Below are 13,728 nucleotides of genomic sequence, written 5' to 3'. Positions count from 1 at the left end.
AAACTCATCCGTTACAATACTACTTAAAAGTTAGAAGTTTTAGGTAAGTAACAAACGTAAAAGTTGTCAAAGTTGTTATTTAATACAGATTAAATTTAACTCAAAACTGCAAAGATATAGCGATATAAACAATTTAAATGATCTGGAATTTAAAGATTATTAGGAATTATGAGACAAACCACATTTTTTAATCTTTATATTCTTATCTCGAATTTGGGATAAAATAAAACTAGTTCATTTTATTTTCAAAATGTAGCAACATTAAAGTTGCCAGTTTATTTTATCTATTTTTAGCACAAAAACAAAAATAAATTTTCGTATTTCTGTTACTTAGCCTGCCCTCATTGATATAAACTGGGTGGCCAGTAAAACACAGGACAGTTCAACAGCACCACAAACTACATCTTCCAAATTAACCACATAGTTGAATCAACAGCTTCAACAAAAAGTGACCATTATAACCTTCTTGATGTTAGGATTTATTGCAGGACTGTTTTACTAGACTGCATTAGTTTTTGCTCTGTGTATCTAATAAACTGCCAAATGAGAGCACTTGAATAAGATTCAGGTTCCTGGAAAATGATTAAATATACTTACTTTAGGTCCATGAATCACTGCTCCTACTTCTGCTTTGTTTCTTCACACTGCTGAGGATTTTGAGAGCAATACAGCTACTGTATATTTTAAAAGTTTATAAAGTTGGTGGGACAGTGTTCAATAAAGTTGCCCATTCATGAATTTGTGAGCAGCTTTTAAAGGCAGCGAGATGCGTTCTGCATATCCAACTGAGGGGTGAAACTCTATCAAACAATTTCATGAATGAGTTACAACTTCAGAACTCAAAGATAGGAGCTAAAGAGGAGCACTTGAAAGCAGCAATATCTCATACAACTGTGACTGATGCGGGCCCATTAGAGTTTGGCTTCAGCAGCTCATGTTGAGTGACTGATGAATCAGCTTTTAATTATAAAAAGCAACAACATCGGAAATAAACAGAGCAAGTGACCAGGGAAATTACTAACTTAATGATATCACTGCTCTGCTTAGATCAGATGATGGGCAATATAGAAATGAAAACAGTGGCATGTCATGATTACTCACTTTACAATGACATGAATGTTTAAATGAGTTACAGTATGTGTGACCATGACTGCTATCAGTAAGCTGCTGTATTTGTTACATGACAGGGTGTTTATGAATTGCTGGGTGAATCAGATATATCACATGCATGAAAAATTTACAACTTGTGTGTTAGATTGTTATCTCATCTCCATTTATTTAAGAATATCAAGAATCCATCAAGATTGGAGATAAATAAATGGCTTTCACCTGAACTGACCTTCTGTTTTTTGATTTATTTGCACTTCAGGCCATCTTGGTTTGATCAGAGGTCCTCATTAAATACTTAAAAAGATTACAATGGTAACAGAAAGCTGTGGGTTTACAATACAAGATATTCTAGACTGATGAAATAAACCTTTAAAGCTGCGTCAGGGTCTGATGGCCGACTTTAGCTTCGGGAAGAGTCGGAGAGCGTTCTGCGTCGTCACCTCCATCACCTTCTCCAGCGACACTCCTTTGATCTTACTGATGTACTCAGCAGAGATACAGATGTTTTTTGGCTCATTTCTCACCTGCAATCAGGACACAAAACAAGGATAAATAAAACTCGAAGACAGTAACCTTTGTAAAATATAAAGTTTTTTTGTTTGTATCAAAATATGAACGTCGAAGGAAAGGTAGGGACATTTTACAAACATCCTCATTAAAATATAAGAATACGCTGTTCAGAACTTAAATAGCTGATTTCAAGAAAATAGAAATAATATCCCCTGACTACAGGAAAATATACTGGGTTTGGATTTCAACATATTTGTTTTAATCAGGGTTGAAAAAAATATCTTACCTGCTTTTCTGGACCCAGAGCAGGAGAATCGGTTTCCAGGCAGATGTTCTCTAATGGTAACTGTTTCACAAGTTTCTGCTTCTTGGTGGAAAATACACAAAGAAACCATCATCAATCATTAACATTTAATGTGATAAAATCAACCAATGAAAATAAAGTCAACATGTCAATGCTGTCTAAAGAGACTGACAGCAGTTTAGTTGTGTCATCTGTAAATGTTCACATACAAACAACAAGGATATTCAAGTAAATTGTAATTATAACAGTAAAACATTTCAGTATGTTTACACATAAATGACAAATAGGAATATATGGGTGTAAGAGTGTATGTGTTGTGTTTCTGAAGGGAGATTTTTAAGCAAGTAAGATGTAGATACAGTGTAAATTTGACATGATCAGCTTCTCTGCTGTACCTGTTCACTCCGTATTATGGATGGTGGGATAGAAAAGAAATATCCAGCCTTCACTCCCTCCATGGCAACAGACGGTTTCCCATCGAAAGCATGAAGCAGAACTTTTTCGACACCTAGTGACATTTCAGAGGAACTGCAGTTTACTTCTCTAATATTCAAATGAACGATTCATCCACAGGTAAACTGAGAACCTGAACTCGAACTGTTTACCTTGCTCTTTGAGGAGGTTGATCGTAGGTCTTCCTGCAGACCGTGAATGGACATTTCTAGAAATAAATCATAGAAATAACACATATTATGAAGGTCTGCAACAGATAACTTAGATAGCAGATAGCATGACACTTATTTAAAAAAGATTGCATTGCATTGCCTTTGAGTATTTCATTATTATGGACACATTTATTTACACACTCTGCTTAATCTGCCTGTGAACACTGGAAAAATGCCATTATCCAACTTCATTTGCAAGACAGCGTCCCTACACAATATCAGAATATTATTTTAGAAGCAGCGGTTTTTCTTATATTTTCTTAAATTCAGGTGTTACCCACTAACTTGACATCATGTATGACTCACAGAGGGAGATCCAGCTCCTTGGCTATCTGTGCTTGACGAATGAGGACCTGCCTTTGGCTCTCCTTATCAGTGTCATTGCTGACATATCTGGGTGTAAAATCCAAACCGACCTACAACAAAAAGAAAATGTGGAAAAGAATGAACTGTAACATGAATGCAAAATAAATAAAGTCACGACAGAAAACTGATTTTCAAGTCACAACAGAGATACTGAAACTTTACCTCCCCAATAGCAACTAGGTGGTCTTTGTATTTCTCTATGATGGGTAAAGCTGCATCGAGATCCTGCATAAAAGAGAGAAAAACGTATTTAATTCCTCTACAGTAACACAGCTGCAGAAAACATAAATGATCCAATGAATTGTAGTGTTGTCCTTTTAAAGGGTAAATTAACCCGAAAACAAAAATTGTCTTAGTGACCTCTAGTTTTACTGAGACAGATATATAGCTGTAATTTTATTATCCCATGTTTTGATATATCAGTCACTGAGATTTACGTCCCGTTCCAATTACAATGCAGGTGAATAGACTTGTGTGGTGCTCACAGCATTGAAAAATTAGACTGAACAATCATTAGCAACATGGCTTTCTAGAAACAATGTCCCTGTTACTCTAGATAATTAGCACAAGTTCAAATAAAAGCTTCAGTCTTTAAGTCTTGACAAATTGTTCTGTGGATTATCCAGAGTAGTGAGGGCTTTGTTCCTGAAGAGAAGTGTTAATGTTTCCAAAGCTGTGAGCACTCAAAAACTATTCTAGACAAGTACATTTGATTTGATCAAAATCATTTGTAACAAATTTGCCTAAAAGAGCTTTACAATTTGTCCAACATATGACACCATCCATCCTTTAGTAAGAAACAACAGAGAAATCTGATGGATCCAGATACAACAAAAAAAAACCACCTGCCTGGTTAGATATCTACAGGTAAGTGGGAAAATGTGTTTTATATGTAATTTGGACCCTTTGAAATTGATCCTACCTGGAGAGAAGCACCTCTCTGCTGCTCTGGGGAAACTTCTTGAACAGGGTGGACTCCTAAGCAGGGGAAAATAAAACCTGGAAACCTAAGAAGAAGTAAAAAGGTCAGTACACACAGTCAGTGAGATCTGATCAGTCTTGTTAATTATACTGCAGTTACCTTTCTGACAACGCAATAATCTTGTCAAATTCCCCAGCATGCTCTGCGACGGCTAACAGCGCCAACAATCCAGCCTGCGGGGAAAAGCTAAGAAATTAGCTTTACACACACACACACACACACACACACACACACACACACACACACACTAGTAACTATTGTGAATAGTGTTTCTTAGCTGAGATGGCTCACCTTTTTTGAATTCTCAACCACCTCCTCTATGTCCTGACAACGACAAGAGGAAAAGTTAACGCCTCGTGAGATATTTAACAGGTAAAACATTTACTTGTATCCTCTTAAAATGCCCATACCTTGTCAAAATCCCCCGCAGAGATATGACAGTGACAGTCAACGTAGCCATGCATGTGGACAATGTCGCCTCAGAACCAAAACATTACCCTTTTCCTGAAAGAGGAACGGACGGCGCATGCGTAAATTTTCGACGCGCGAGATATAGAATGCAGCGTTGCCCGGGAAAGCGGTGTTCGCTTGGAGCTGATTGGTTGAAACTCTACGGTGAGTCAACGGACAACAAATCGAACGTCTCTAGCGGTCCCACGTGAAACTGTCTCTTCACGGATCACGGATATTCATAACATTATCTTCAGTTGACTTCTCTTCCTTGTCCTCTCGTTATTCCAGTTGCGCTTAATCATGTGATTTTTTTCGATTTTTTTTTTTACCGTGAGTTCTATGCTTTGTCATGTGACACATAACATCCTCATCATTCTGTCACGGCAAGTGCTTCGACCTGAAATGGGAGGTTTAACGGTCGCTTTTTTGCTTTTATCGATGCTGTTGATCGGCACTAGCGAAACCAAATACGAACCGAACTGGAAATCGATCGACTCCAGACCTCTACCTGAGTGGTACGATCAGGCCAAATTCGGGATCTTCATACACTGGGGTGTGTTTTCTGTCCCGAGCTTCGGCAGCGAGTGGTTCTGGTGAGTTTCATTCCCCTTTTCTAGCAATCACTTACTTACTTACTACTTATATTACTTATACATATTAGCTACAACTGAGGTGAGCCCTGCTGGTGTTATACGGGTAACTACAGTCATAATAGTATTTAATAGTAATGTAATTTTGTTTTATTTTATCAAAACTTTTGTATTTGTAATTCAAAAAAATATTTCACTTTCCATCAACGACCAACTATTATTTGACATACAGGAAATATACATGTATTAGTCAGATCATAGAGCAAAACTGCTCACCTTCATTAAGAGGCTGAGATTCCTTTATCCTTTTCTGCTTTTTATTTTCTGTTCCAGGTGGTACTGGCAGAAGCTAAAACTGAAGCCGTATGTTGATTTTATGAAGAGGAATTATTCTCCAGATTTCAAGTATCAAGACTTTGCTCCACAGTTCACTGCTGAGTTCTTTGATGCCAAAGAATGGACAGACATCTTCGCCTCATCTGGAGCAAAGTACATCGTCCTGACTACAAAACACCATGAAGGTACAGTACTTGATCGACTTCCTGTCATTCAGTATATTTGGTTTAAGGACAGGTTAGTTAGTAGTTAAAACAAGGGCATGATTCCACATACTTGGAGTATTAGTACCATCCTTTCAGCCACACGGGATATATATTTTTATATTTTTCAGGTTTCACACTATGGGGCTCAAAAAACTCCTGGAACTGGAATGCAATGGATGTTGGACCCAAAAGAGACCTGGTGGAGGAAGTGGCGAGTGCCCTGCGTGCTAACAGTGACCTACGTTTAGGGCTGTACCATTCCCTCTTTGAGTGGTTTAATCCACTATTTGAACAGGACGCTGCCAATGTTTTCACCACAAACTACTTTCCTACCAGTAAAACACTGCCCGAGCTTTATGAGCTCATCGTCAAGTACAAACCAGAGGTGCTGTGGTCTGATGGGGATGGAGACGCACCTGACAAATACTGGAATAGCACAGGTTTCTTAGCCTGGCTTTATAATGACAGGTAATGGAAAGAATTTGCATGTTACTCACTTTCTTTTTCCCCATAGATAAAAACCGAACTCGGTTAAATGTGTTTTCGTCTTCCATAGTCCAGTGCGAGAGACAGTGGTGACGAATGATCGGTGGGGTTCTGGCTCCATCTGCACCCACGGTGGATATTACACCTGTGCAGATCGCTACCAGCCAGGACACCTGCTCAAACACAAATGGGAAAACTGCATGACCATTGACACAAAGTCCTGGGGTTACAGACGTAATGCTCCGCTCAGTGACTACCTCACCATAGAGCGGCTTGTGGCGGTGAGAGTTGAAAATCTCATTAACCTTTAAAATGTTTTATCACGTAACCAATCTGTTCTGTCCAAACAAAAGCATTCAGTGTGTAGCTTAAAGGAAGGATTGTTTACTCTGCCAAATGTAACATATGCTATTTTTTTTTTTTAAGAATATTATTTCTCAAATTAGTGGTAATGACCTTAAAGTACGATAACTACTAAATAATTGAGACAGACATTGGTGGATAAAACAAGAACTCAAGGTCCACTTACTCACTTGTTCTGGAGCTTCACTCCATCACATGGTCTTCATCAGCAGATGGATTTAGTCATGTTAAAACTTTCCATTATTCTCAGCATCTCCCGGACTTCTCATCCATTGTGGCTTAAAAGCTGAGCTTCACAGTTCATTCTTGACTTTGGAAACAGGCAGCAGTTGGTTGAAAGCTCCAGAACGAGTGAGAAACAGTTGCGCCTTGAGTTGAGATTGTTTTTGTAGACTGATCAAACAGTTGAGGCAGACACTGGTTGAGATCAAATTTCCAGAAGTGGTTCTAGGTTTTCTTAAAAATAAAAAACACATTTCCACATTAAACTTTTTAAAATTTGTTCCTATTTCACCTTAAGAACATAAACAATATTTTGTCCTCTTCCACCAGCATTTTATTTTCTTCTTTAATTTTCAATTAATCAATTGTCAGAAAATAGTGGAAAATGTTCATCAGAATTTCCCAGAGCCAAGTTAACATATGTATGTTGTGTTTTGTATGAACAACAAACCTAAAGATATTCAGTTTACTATTATGAAAGACTAAGAAAACCAGCAAATATTCACATTTGAGAAGCTGGTGACGGGACATTTTTGGCATTTTGAGTTACAAAATTACTGAAATGATTACTTGACAAAGAAAATAGTGACCCATTAATTTTCTGTCAATGGAATAATTCTTTAATCAACTAGTAGTTTCAGCTTTATTCTGGGGCAGCCTCCAATCTTTGTGCAGTAAAGCAATAAAGTTTTCCTTTAAAATCCAACCTGGTGTCACTTAATGTACACCATATGTATTTGTATGCTTTTAACTTACGTTTAACTGTGGTGTGTGTCTGTGTGTGTGTGTTTCAGACATTAGTGGAGACCGTGTCCTGTGGGGGAAACCTGCTGATGAACATTGGTCCGACACACGACGGACGAATCGCTCCGATCTTTGAGGAGCGTCTGAGGCAGATGGGTCAGTGGCTGAAGGTGAACGGGGACGCCATCTACAACACGACAGCATGGCGGGCTCAGAACGACAGCGTCACTCCAAATGTCTGGTGGGGTCTCATTTGTTCGTACATTATGTTATATGGTTTGTAGTAACGAACACTTTGGATGCATGTATCTAAATAATTGCACATTTCAACAAGTGGCGTCTTTTACATCACTCAGTTGCTTAGTTAAATTCATGCATTGTGAAACAAATATTTTGTGAATGTATGTGTAATAAATAAGTGATTGTATTGATGATACAGGTATGTTATTCATTTATATGTGTTGGCTTTCACTAACAAATGAAGAACAACAACAGAACTAGGTCTTAGATATTTGGGATTTAATGTCCTCCTCATCCTAGTGTCAAAATAAAGTCTTATAAGATCAGATATTGATATTATTATTATTTTTAAGCTCAGAAAAGGATATAGCCTATATTGATATATAATTTTAGTATATTTTATTTTTTGAAACTTCATTAATGGTCTTAACATTCGACAGGTACACCTCCAGACCACAGCAAAAAGTCGTCTTTGCCACTTTACTGGAGTGGCCCAATAATGGATCTGTGATTCTGCATGAACCTGTGGTTACACAAGGACTGGCTCAGGTAAGACTGGAGCAAGGCCAGTAAATATATCAGGCTTATATATAATATATATTGCAGATATATTGGTATTTGTGTATATGGCAACTTTTCAGAACCAGGGAATTCCAGTACAGAAATACCAAAGATATATTTGCAGTCAAGGAGGAGTCTCCATCATATTAGTGGTGAAAGAAATTACTGGCCAATATTTGATTAAAGGCTCAATACATTGGCAAACTGGTCTAACCCTGCTCCAGTGTCCAATGACCGCACTCCATCTTTGGGAAATGAGGTTGACTGGTTGTTCACAGAGCAGCTCTCCCTTTCTGTCAACATGTCAACTCGTTCATGTGTTGCCTCTCTGTTCTAAAAAAGGTGGTGCTTCTCGGTCACGGGTCTCTGCGGTGGGAGCCTGTAAAGCCGAGCGGACTGCGGGTTCTCCTGCCCCAGCTGTCCTTCAGCCAGATGCCATGCCAGTGGGCCTGGACACTGAGGCTGACAGGTGCCACTTAAAGGAAAACCAGTTCACTTGAAGAGGAACAGACGGAGCTTCAGGCCGAGAGAAGGAATCTTTGAGTTTTATCTTTGAATCACTGAATACAACCTGTAACAAGAATGAAATGTATGTCCTGAAATGGGTGAAAACCTGAGGTTAAGGGGAAAACAAATCTGTGCACTGTACTGTTTGTAATGAGCACTGTATGTATGTTTTACAGTTTTAAAATGTTTTTTTTTTTATAAAATACTCGTAGCGAAATAAAGAATAAACATAATCATTGTTTTTGAGTAACTTTTATGATCAAGGGAGTTTGTTTTTTTAACTTTGGGACCTAAAAGTAATTTTTACAACCTTGTCATTGCCCTAATAAGCATTGATCTACAGGGTAAAGTGACAAATGTGACCTTTATACATTATGAAATATGACAACATGCTTTCAGGTATGAGTGTTTCTGCGCTTCTGTGATTATGTTTACATGTTTTATGTGATTTTATGAAGCACTGACGAATGTGGTAGTGTTTGTTTTATGTATGAAGGAATGTTTCAATAAAATCAATGAAGCTTTCAAACATCATTTTTATGACACACACGCAAAAAGAGAATGTCTGCTGGGCTCATGTGTGACCTTAAAGGAAGTCATGTTGTCTTATTATTTCTGATTGTATCAGGTTAACCTTTGCACTCTTGCTCAGGCCTGGATTATCTCAGGTAATTCGTCCCTCCAGCGCCCCTTGCTGCTCACATCTGTAATAGCACCGCAGCCGTGCAGGGTCATTTTAAAGCAAGCTGACGGATCTCTGCACCCCTGCTGTGCACAGACGATCCCGGAAAGCTATATTCCCGCTTATGCATCTAAACAATACCGGAAGTCTGAAGTCATCTGCATGTTGCACAGTGACCGGTAAGCCTCTGCTCCCCGCTGCTGCTGCTACTACTACTGCTGCTACTACTGCTGCTGCTGCTGCTGCTTCACACCGCGGCCATATCGTGCTTTTAATCCGTCATTGTGTGCCTTTTCATCGGTCGGTCCACAACAGCTGTAGGTGTATTTGTCACCTGAGATGGTGAGTTCAGTGCAGGGCAGATCTCACTGTTGTGTCTGCTCTCTGTTGCACGCCTTTAAGGTGGGAGGTCCCTGTTCTGCAAATGTTCCATGACGTGCAGATGGGGGGTTTGCAAGGGGTTCTCACGTCCGTGCATTTCCCCCCCTTCAGCAGGCTATCCCCAGCGCATGGCAGCTGATCCCCTAAACAACAACAACAAAAACAGATGAGAGGATGCAGATCATGTGTGGACAAATGCACAGCGGATTGGACATGCAGTAGAGCTGCCAGCTTTCAGTGGAAGTAGGATTTTTTTTTTTTTTTTTTTTAAACACATTTTGAACAATTATCCTCCATTTGTTCCATATTCAGTCAATGTTTGTAAAATGCACCAGAGGAGGCAACTGAGGCTTAAAGCTGGGATGTAATAACATGTTAAAACTTTAACATATGATGGCAGGGCTGGTTACGGTGTTATATACTGACTTTAAGTGGAGTTGTACCATGAGGATGTGATATCAACACGGAATTTGCAGTTTACAGCAAACAAAAAGTGAAGACTTTTGTCTAATCTAGCAATGAATTGTTTTAGTTACATATTAACCTAACTTTCTTTCGTTATTAATTGTCCATAGAATATCATAAAATAGAAAAAATGGGATCATCACAATCTCCCAGATCCAGTGTTCAACTGGTCAAACTGCAATTTTTGTCCAATCAAATTAAACATAGTGTTTGATATCATAGAATATTAACAAATGAATCTTTTATTTTCTTGATTAACTGTTTGGTCGTCTATGAAATGTGAGAAAAATAGTGGAATATGCTCATCCAATCTTCCCAGAGGCAAGAGTTCTGTTTGAACAACCCAAAAATATTGAGTTTACTACAATAGAAGACGGAGAAACGCAACAAATATTCACTTGATGAGCTGGAATGAGTGGATTTTTTTTTTTTTGCATTTTTGCTTAAAAAATTACTTAAACAATTAATTGATTATCAAAACTGTTGTTGATTAATTTACTCTCCACTGGCTTTTCGATTAATTGACTAATCCTTTCAGCTAGTCTTGTAGGAGTTCATCAGAGTGCACTGTATTGAATTTGCATGAAAATGTCACATTGTGATATACTATGTGCATATGGGAGAAATATGGTCAAAGCGCCTGGACCTAAATGAAGGTAGTATTTTATGTCACAGACCCTTTTCTTTTGATATATTTTATGCTAATTCACTCTGTAAGTGGCTCTATTTTAATGTGTATTAGCAGAAGTATAACACCGTGACACTGTATGGTCGATGTGGCTGAAGCCCATTTTCTCCGCTCATTTCTGCAGTCTTGGTGCTGTGATCAGCGATAGTAATTATATATGTAGACAGGAACTGGGAAACTGTTACAGACGTTGGCATGGTTGCCATGGAAACACACAATCATGTCAGTTTATTTTCAGGTACTGCTGTGATAATGGCATAAGTACGCCTGGTTTGAGAGGCTGACTTAAAGAGATGGATAAATGAGACGAGGGTTAATTGATGGACGAGTGAATCTGGTGAGTTTTTTTGAATTAATTAATGATGCATCAAGTGAGAGTGAAGTGGAGGCTGGCAGGGGGGATTTAGGGTTTCTACAGTATTCACTGGTGTTCGTATCAGATGTTAGTTCAAACTACAGTGTTCAGTGTCCCCTGTAAGTGATATCTCAGTCAGCCATATGACAGCCACTACAGCCAGCAGGGAGGAAAACCTCATTCCTTCCATTCATAAACCCCCCCCCCCCTCCCTCTCTCCCTCTGTCTGTTGTTCCCTCTTTCTCTTTCCCCTCCCATCTGTTTTACCACTAATAATATCATTAGAGGCCTGCTAGTAGTCGGGTGCATGTGTGGCATTCAATCACATGCAAATTTGTGGCAGATTTGAGCCGGTCAGCAGAGCTGCGGTGTAGCTTTAGATTGTGGAAATGCCAAGCAGTGTGGAACATCCTGGGGGACAGACCATTATATTTATAGAGACGGGCGACTTGACCTTCACTGCACATTGAGTATCAGCCATTTTAGTGCTGCTCCTCTAGATACTGAATCCAGCATAATGGATCTCAGCTGCAGTGCAGTTAGTTAGCTTCAACTTCATCTTCGGCTTGTTAGAGGCTATATCTAATAATAGCTCTCTGCAATTCCATACTGTGGAGGGACTCTGTCAATACACAGCCTCTGCATTCACTGCTTTTTTGGCACACAGCAAGATGCAGTTTTCCAAAGGAAATGCACTGTGAAATTACAGTTTTGCTGTGCAGGAATAAAGGCTTGCCATTTGGGTAGGATTTTGAGCTCAGAGGTGAAGTTCAACTATAAGTCGTTACATTAAGTTTAAAGCCTTTGTTCTGCTGTGTAAGCTTTATGTCAGGAGTAAGACCGCTGTTAAATATGCCTTAACCATAGTAAGCACAGCTGGTGCAAGCCCAAAGCCAAGGACTCCTATTCATAGAGGCACCCAGTTGTTCTCACCCAATGGCACAGAGGGAAACTGAGGAGGATGGTCAAAGCGGGTGAAGTATTTATAGTTGTGTAAACTATATTGGGTTCAAAGGCCAAAGTTTCACACAAATGACACTGAGTGATGATAAATCACATTTGAAATCAGGGGAAAAGCTTTGGTTGTTGTGTTGAGGGATACAAAATAAGACCAGGCAAATAATAATGGAAATGGATTTTGGCAAGACGGTGTATCAGCTGCTTTGGCAGGTATCCAGTCATCACTTTTAATTCATGTAAAATACAATGGTCTGTCATGTGTTCTACCTGTGGCCAGTCCAGGTGGTGCCACGGCAGACTGTTAATGAGGTTTAATCAAGAGCAGTCTAAGCTCCAGATGTTAAAATAAAATCTGTCTCTGCAAAGTAATCGCAGCAATCAGATACATGTAGTAGAGGAAAAAGTACAAAGTAATACAAAATGCCAATGGAAATAGTCAATGTGGCTCAAAATTGTACTAAAATAGAATATTTAGGCAAAACTACTCAGAGTAGCAGTGGTGGAAGAAGTGCTTACATCCTTGACTTATAGGATTCTCATTAAAATAATTCCCAAGAGTGGAATGATATTGTATTATTATTAGTCAGTTTGCTGATTTTAATGACTCTTTTCTAATTGCACGACTGTTTTACTGCATTTCAATATTTACCATTATCCTGTAATTGTAACTTGTTGCCACAGTGACAGGAGTTCAGCTAAAGTAACATGGTCCCACTTTAATTTATAAGCCACAATTGAATGTTGGAGATGGTCGAAGTGGAGCTTATTTTAACAACTTTGTGCAGTCTGCTATCGGGTCGTGGCAGCCCGTCAAATAAATGAAATGAATGAATGAAATAATTGTGATATTTCTCTCTGAAGTGTACTGCAGTACAAGTACAAAGCAACAAAATATAAGAATACTCAACTAAAGTAAATGCAACTCAAAATAGTGCACAGAATTGTATGTATTTAGTTATTTGTTTGTTACATGTTATTTATTTGTGATCTTTAGTTTAGCAGGTCCAGGTTCTTTTGACTTTGACGTCTGTCCACAGAAATCAGTGAAAACTTGTTGATTAGAAAGCATCACTTTCTAGGTGTCCTGCTACATACAGCACAGTATGGAAAAAAAATAGTGGTAAATATTGAATAAAGAAAATTTAAAAATTTGATAATAAAACGTATCAATTTACCCAAGATGAATTTCCTGTTGTAAATACAAAACATGACAATATAGTCCGCTTGTAAAAATAGTGTCAACACTATTTTCTTTGGGTGAAATCTTGTTCGGGGGAAGTGTTTAGATTTCCCAAACTTGTTGCCTTAATGTAGAGGCTGTAATGGCACCATGTCACACTGAACTCATACATCTGATTCACAGGATGAGGTTTGCAGCTGCACATAATCTGCAGTATTGTCCTAGTTTTTTTTTTTTTTTTTTTTTTTTTTTTTTTGCTGTGTTAATGACACCCTCATCACGACTCTCTCCATTCACAAAGCAAATCCTGTCGTGACGGGAAGAACTGGCTCTGAACAGGCTGTGGGTGTCTCAGAATTTGGAGAACATGTC

At 38.6% G+C, this 13,728-nt stretch overlaps 2 protein-coding genes across 3 annotated transcripts; one reads left to right on the top strand and one right to left on the bottom strand.

Moving 5' to 3' along the window:
- Nucleotides 1-1,486: 1,486 nt before the first annotated feature.
- On the bottom strand, nucleotides 1,487-4,449 carry LOC111225901 (putative deoxyribonuclease TATDN3). Of its 2 annotated transcripts, none has more exons than XM_022750945.1 (10): nucleotides 4,348-4,449; nucleotides 4,229-4,261; nucleotides 4,037-4,110; nucleotides 3,878-3,962; nucleotides 3,118-3,180; nucleotides 2,896-3,005; nucleotides 2,530-2,585; nucleotides 2,320-2,432; nucleotides 1,907-1,987; nucleotides 1,487-1,634 (listed from the first exon to the last, which is right to left on the bottom strand). In XM_022750945.1, the coding sequence occupies exons 1-10, from the start codon at nucleotides 4,399-4,401 to the stop codon at nucleotides 1,491-1,493; spliced, it is 813 nt and encodes a 270-aa protein (XP_022606666.1). In that variant the 5' UTR covers nucleotides 4,402-4,449; the 3' UTR covers nucleotides 1,487-1,490. The 2 variants fall into 2 exon arrangements, with proteins under 2 accessions (XP_022606666.1, XP_022606667.1); XM_022750946.1 differs by having other exon boundaries at nucleotides 1,907-1,984.
- Nucleotides 4,450-4,632: 183 nt separating this feature from the next.
- fuca2 (alpha-L-fucosidase 2) lies at nucleotides 4,633-9,170 on the top strand. The gene is made up of 7 exons (XM_022750944.1): nucleotides 4,633-4,983; nucleotides 5,314-5,501; nucleotides 5,651-5,990; nucleotides 6,079-6,289; nucleotides 7,388-7,578; nucleotides 8,018-8,126; nucleotides 8,481-9,170. Exons 1-7 carry the CDS (start codon nucleotides 4,730-4,732, stop codon nucleotides 8,616-8,618), a joined length of 1,431 nt encoding a protein of 476 aa, XP_022606665.1. The 5' UTR covers nucleotides 4,633-4,729; the 3' UTR covers nucleotides 8,619-9,170.
- Nucleotides 9,171-13,728: the final 4,558 nt, after the last annotated feature.

This window comes from Seriola dumerili, unplaced genomic scaffold (assembly GCF_002260705.1).
Source record: "Seriola dumerili isolate Sdu_G_001 unplaced genomic scaffold, Sdu_1.0 BDQW01000149.1, whole genome shotgun sequence".
Taxonomy (NCBI): domain Eukaryota; kingdom Metazoa; phylum Chordata; class Actinopteri; order Carangiformes; family Carangidae; genus Seriola; species Seriola dumerili.
This window is presented reverse-complemented; position numbering and strand designations above follow the sequence as displayed.

Coding starts and splice junctions, on each gene's coding strand:
- LOC111225901 (XM_022750945.1), bottom strand. CDS start 4,401: ATGCATGGCTACGTTGACTGTCACTGTCATATCTCTGCGGGGGATTTT. Junction 4,111..4,228: donor TGGTTGAGAATTCAAAAAAG/GTGAGCCATCTC, acceptor TTTTCCCCGCAG/GCTGGATTGTTGGCGCTGTT. Junction 3,181..3,877: donor AGAGAGGTGCTTCTCTCCAG/GTAGGATCAATT, acceptor TCTTTTATGCAG/GATCTCGATGCAGCTTTACC.
- fuca2 (XM_022750944.1), top strand. CDS start 4,730: ATGCTTTGTCATGTGACACATAACATCCTCATCATTCTGTCACGGCAA. Junction 4,984..5,313: donor TTCGGCAGCGAGTGGTTCTG/GTGAGTTTCATT, acceptor TTTCTGTTCCAG/GTGGTACTGGCAGAAGCTAA. Junction 6,290..7,387: donor CCATAGAGCGGCTTGTGGCG/GTGAGAGTTGAA, acceptor TGTGTGTTTCAG/ACATTAGTGGAGACCGTGTC.